Genomic DNA, 5,876 nt, shown 5'->3' on the forward strand with positions numbered 1-5,876 from the left:
ACTGTGTGGACGCGGGGTATCTGAAGAGCAATCTGACCTACCAACAAGTGGCTCCGCAATTTATCCGTGGTTTCCGCAGCCGAGAAGAGGCCGACCATGATTCAACGAATGATTGCCGATGGTGATGAAATACCTAGTGAGGTTATCAGTCTCTCGTTTACGAAAGTTCTGTCCCTGTCGTGGTAGGATGTACTAAGAGTATTGACTAGTTGTGAATGCACTAGTACAGTAGTATTAAAGTTGGTCGCACCAATATGGTTGTGAGCATTCCACCGCCTTCCCAATTCCAACACTTTGACATGGACAGCGCAGTCCTTATCAGCTCAAAAGATCAACGGAATATAATTTCCAGCAAAACCCAGCGTCGAAATATTTATGCGTTATACATATTTCAATATATTTCCCTAGGACCACGGGGGAGGATTTCCGTCGTTCCTGTACAGATTGCAACCCTTTGCCAACAATTTTCGATTGAGTCATATCCGCCCAGCACTTGCTTTCTGTGCAAGTGCAGGGCGGATATGATGCTTGGCTGGTCCTTGTTGCATGGTCATCGGATGTAGCAATCCTCAAAGTTATCAAATTACGGAGATTGCAGGAACCTACAATTGCTGGGAATATCTTTAACCAAAAAATGAAGACAGATTTTGACAGGTTTTGCTGAATGTTGATTAGCAAATTCGAATTAGATTCGCAGATATTAATGCGATGTTATCGCCGTTCCCAGTTCTACAAATCTCGTCAATGCGAAATACGAGGAATAATTCACCTTTTCCACGACAAGATAAGATATTTATACATCCAAGTTGAAAAATAAAGCGTATCAAACGGCACTAATAAGACGATGGGTAGTTAAAAACACAAATTTTCCCTATAATTTCCCTGTCACTTTGAATTTTTCTCAATCAGCGGTTGAATGATACACAACTGTGACTCGCGGGCTGCGTCCTCAAGTAAGACCATCAGTCGCTCGAATAAAATCCCGTACCCACCACGCGCAATCAATGAGTCTGTGTGGAGAGCAAGGTAGCTCTTGATGCAGGCCTTGAACACGCTGAAACAGCGCTTGATCAGATTCGACATACGCGGTACGCATTAAGCCCTCGCTGCTTCCTGTTCGCTGTTCGGCCTTTGCGTTTTTCATTGAAGACAATGCATTGTGATGAGCTTTCGTAGACTAGACATATCCATGGCCATTGGTTGAAGTGTGTTGAAAATGCATTAACTTAACCAATTAGAGATACTTTCAATATCTGTCAGGTCTACAATAGCTCGATTTCATCGTAATGACGGCGTTGCAGCGAAATGTGACGGTCACGGGGGAAGGCGTAAGCGCACAAATTAAAAGGAAGGTCGGGGGGCTGAGCTTCAGAGCCGGATAGTCTAGGCTTCACCAAGAACAGCGCAAGATGGGTGGAAGTAAGTGACTTCCAGTGTGCAGGTTAAAGAGTGATTTGGATGTAGCTATATAACATTAAGGCGCCCCTCTAGTGGGACGTCAAGCGCCTCTAGGCTAAAAGTTTTAAGTTTCGGAGCCTATTCATTTGTGTCGACAATTCGTGGTCGAGTAGGGATGACTTGATGGCCATCATCGTCATAGACCCCCCGTTCAAAGTTCGGCCTCATTCGAACAACCGGGCCGACGATGATGTCTTGGTTGAAAGGTGTAGAGTCCAAACAGGCAGAGACTTGACTTCATTAGCAGGCGGGCCAGATTCGCCCTAGCCAACCAATCGTAGACCAGGACGTGCCAGCCTTTCGTTCGACTTCAATTCTTGACTGTCGTCTCGTTCGAGCGGATAACATGTGGCATTCTCGGACTAGCATTGCGACGATGGCGACGCGTCTAACTCACGTGTCGGCGTCGACAACACGATCGGCTCCATCGAGCCCCAAATCCGGCACAGAGGAACCTTCAGATTCCGGAGTCCAGCCGACATCCACACCCCAGGAAGTATCGGTTCCGTGTGCGAGCTCGAGCAGAGTGTCGGGCTCTGAACGCCTTCCATCACGACAACCTGACCGGCTGATGTCAAGCTCGGAGGTCCGTGGACGATCTCGCCAACTTCGCGCAGGAACGAGCCGTAGCTGATTAGCTGATTCGGCCTTTCAGAGCGCAGTGGAATTGAGCAGTCTGGTAACCAATGCGGGTGCGTTTACGTCGTCCAACACCTTCGAGAAATACAAGGACTTCGTGACGAGCTTGACTGCACACGATTGCCGCCGGCAGAGGCTGTTCCAAGCGTCGTTCGAGATGTCCGCCCGCGAACAAGCCACTTTCGAGAGCAGCAGTGAAGACAACCAGCCTGCAACTAATACTCGTCCACCGGATTCTGACGACAAAATCGAAACCAAGGCGGCGCCGAAACGTGGTCTGAAGCGGGAAGGAGAGGGTCTGGTGAAGCCAAAATCAGTTTCGCCCAGCACTCCCCGGACCCCGATCGTGTTTGATGCCGATGCGGTAAAGCGACTGGACCGCGTGGAGATGTCAGCCGAGGCGAAGCAGGCGTACTTGAAGTTGCGGGTCTCCAAACCGTGGCAGCACTGGATCGAGTCCTTTTAGTCCTTCCTACCGGGTATGACTGTGGCCCAACGCGACTGGCCCCAGCGTTTGCGGCAATCTTGGGAACGGCATGCCAAGGTGGCGAGGTCTCGATACTTCTGGATCGAGTACGGACATTACGATGAGGGCGGGTATGTGGTAAGTCAGCTGGGCTTTTGGCCAGGACCCATCAAATCCAGTCTTACATCGATCAGTCTGCGAACCACCCCAACTCGGACCTGAGCCGCGACAGGAAGGCGTGGCTGCTCCTGGTGGCTGACTTGTATCGCATGGAGGGGCACAGAGTCTTCCAGTACCTTTAAGGTAACCCCCACCTTTACTGGGCCGAGCTGGCCCAGGAGGCGTGTTCTCTGAAGGTGTTAAATGCTGCGCGCGGGTCAGACGTCGTGCTCGGCTACTTGACGCTCAACGGTTCGAAGCGATGGCCCGACGTCGCAGCTTTTCCAGAACGCATGTTTTCGACCAAGTTCAACCAATATTCGTGTTCGCCTGACGTGGCATTGAACCTCCATCGGAATTGTGCGTGGGATGTGCTAGTGCGAGCCCGCGACGCTCACTCCAAGGACTTTGCGTGGTGCGGGGGGTTGTTTTCGACAGCGGGATCCCCTAGGCTGGGCTCATCGAACGGCGCCTTTCCCATACGTCCGACACGACGGTCAAGGCACCTTCTATCCGCCGCGTTGGCTCCGGGAACAGTCCACGACTGAGAAGAAACAGACTGGGTTTTCGCTGTCTTGCCAGACCATCAGAGGGTCGAGTTGTTGGCTGATCACTCGGTCGTCGTTGCATCGGATGTGTCCGGATGACTGGAGGTGGGTCGCCGTCATCGGCAATTACCTTGTAAGCGTGCTAAAAACTTGTTTGAATCTTGTTCGCCGCATCTGGCACACAGATTGTTTCATCGTGAGTGAGCAGCGAGGATGCTAGCAAGAGGGGAGGTTTGTCGAGGTCAGCCTCTAGGTTGTGACAGCTTAAGGATCAGGTGGCTCAAAGGGGTGACGGAACGACGCCATGTAATCCAACTTCAGGCGTCAATTTTTGAGTAATCTCCTCGACTAGAAGAGCACATTTTGCGTCGGCTCCTCGTCGAGGTCGGCGAACCGACGGGAGCGCCGTAGGGGTGAAACATTATTCGCTCGTTCTCGTAGCTGTCAATATAAGTCTTGTATTCCAGCAGCTTGAACGCTCGAATCCAATGTTTGTGTCCGTCCAAGTACTCGACCAAATACTCGGGTTCGCGAAATTGGGACGTCCTGCGCTTGTCCGCTGGGCGAGTGGTGGGCGAATCCGTTGCGGTTTTGGCGACATCGTCGTCGCTGAAAGCCAGCTGGATTCGGGTAGACTCTCGACCGTGAGATCGTCGATCAGGGAGTCGTCCTCCGGAACTTCGTCGTTGAACGGCCGAGAGTAATAGCCACGGAAGGGTTTGAGCCGGTCTACATTGACCGTCATCATCTTGTCCGGGTGCGTTGTTATGTCGATATTGTACGTGTTCGGACCTGTCTTTCGGTCGATCCGATACGCTTTATGCCAGTGGCATGCTAGTTTGCCGGTCCGGTGGTCATTCGGGTCACCCGACTTGGTGAAGCATTTTTACACCCAGACCGCCGTTGATCGTCGTAATCGACGGGCTTTTGGTCTGACTTGGCTTATGCGTTCGTGCTCTATCCCGTAATGAGTTGCTGTTCAGCCAGCGAGCGCTTATCTCTCCAGGACGCAACTAGGCGTCGCTTATATTCTGGCATATCATCGGATTTCCATGCAGCATCCACGTTGAGGAACGCTAAGTCGAGAGGTAGCTTAGGGTCTCGTCCAAACAGACAGAATAGAAGTATAGCGAGTCCCCTGGGGTTTCTTGGTGCGAGGTACGGTAGGCAAACAGGAGTTGGGACAGATACGTGTCCCAATCGAACTACAGAACAATCACGGAGATCTTGAGCATCTGGACGATTGTGTGATTGAGTCGCTCCACGAGACCCTGACCTTGAGGGTGGTTGGCCGCGCTTGCTAGCTTGTAGATCCCGAGTGTGGTGTACAGTGCATGGTGGCGGCGAGTTGGGACACAAAGTTAGTTAGAACCACGATCAGCCAGCGCCATTCTGGGACACGGAATCGGCAAAGTACTTTGTCGATCAAGACTCGAGCGAATGTGGACGGGCGTCGTCAAGTCCGGCACGGCGAATGCTTCCACCCACCGCGTGAAGTAGTTGGCAAAGATGAGAACGTACTTGTTGCATTTGTTTGAGGCCGGTAGCGGCCCGAGGGCGTCTACCACAATCAGGCTAAACGGTTCTTTGAGGGAATAGACCGGCATACGTTTCATTTCGACTTACCGCCACGGTCGTCCTCCTTTGGCACGTTTGCAGTCGGTGAATCTTGAGACGCACTCCTTACAATCCAGCTGCCAGTCCAGCCTGTAGGCCGTTTGGCGAACTCGTTCACGCGTCTTTGTGAATCCAAGATGTCCAGCTAACTGAGAGGCATGACTCGCATATAAGACCTCTTCCACAGGGTGAAATGGATCACGGGCACCACGAGGAGTTCGGGGTTCCGCAATGGCGTCTTGTGAGTAACGTAGCGGCATACGATGCTTTGTCTGCTTGTGTACTGTTGTGCATTCCTCATAATGAGTTTAAGGAGAGGCGAATCGTTCGGTAGCGCGCCACCATCTAGATACGCTCGTAGCGCCACGATCCAAGGGCTTTGGCTTTTTCGTTATACAGTCTCAAGGAGGGTCGTCCTCGCCGATTGAACAGTTCTATATGGTTCGTCATCATAGGTTGAGCATCTGGTTCAGCCATATGCTCTTGAGGAGGCGTGGTACTAACACCTTTCCGCGTGGTACCGATGGTCAACCGTTTAACACTGCGAGTCATCACAGGGCACGCAATCCGGGAGAGACCATCTGCAGCACCATTAAGTTCGCCCGGCCGATGGAATACTGTGTAGTCAAGTCCTTGTATTCCATGGCCCTTCGCGCGAGATTGTGGTTGCCTGACCGAGTCCCCGTGTTGAACAGCCAAGTGAGGGCTTCGTGATCCGTATAGATGTCGAAGTGTAGCCTGTCGATGTAGGGTCGGAGTTTGCGGGTGGCCCAGACTACTCCCAAAATGCGGTCTCGGAGGTTCCCATGCCCTTGGTATTCCATTTCTGTTGTGTCTTTGACAGGGACTGGCTAGCGTATGCGATGACTTTGTTCTTTCCATTCTGTTCTGCATGAGGACGGCGCAAACAGCGATGTGACTCGCGTCCACTCACCAAACAATGCTTCAGTTTGTTGAGTGCGACCTCACAGTCTGGTGTCCACGTAAAA

The 5,876-nt window shown here is 51.9% G+C and overlaps 1 protein-coding gene across 1 annotated transcript; it reads left to right on the forward strand.

Moving 5' to 3' along the window:
• Window positions 1-2,254: 2,254 nt before the first annotated feature.
• Window positions 2,255-2,865, forward strand: H310_04403 (hypothetical protein; the record flags this gene model as incomplete). The annotated part of the gene is made up of 3 exons (XM_008868732.1): window positions 2,255-2,524; window positions 2,564-2,701; window positions 2,758-2,865. 3 exons carry the CDS (start codon window positions 2,255-2,257, stop codon window positions 2,863-2,865), a joined length of 516 nt encoding a protein of 171 aa, XP_008866954.1.
• Window positions 2,866-5,876: the final 3,011 nt, after the last annotated feature.

The sequence above is a fragment of the Aphanomyces invadans genome (genome assembly GCF_000520115.1).
Source record: "Aphanomyces invadans strain NJM9701 unplaced genomic scaffold supercont1.7, whole genome shotgun sequence".
Lineage (NCBI taxonomy): Eukaryota > Oomycota > Saprolegniomycetes > Saprolegniales > Verrucalvaceae > Aphanomyces > Aphanomyces invadans.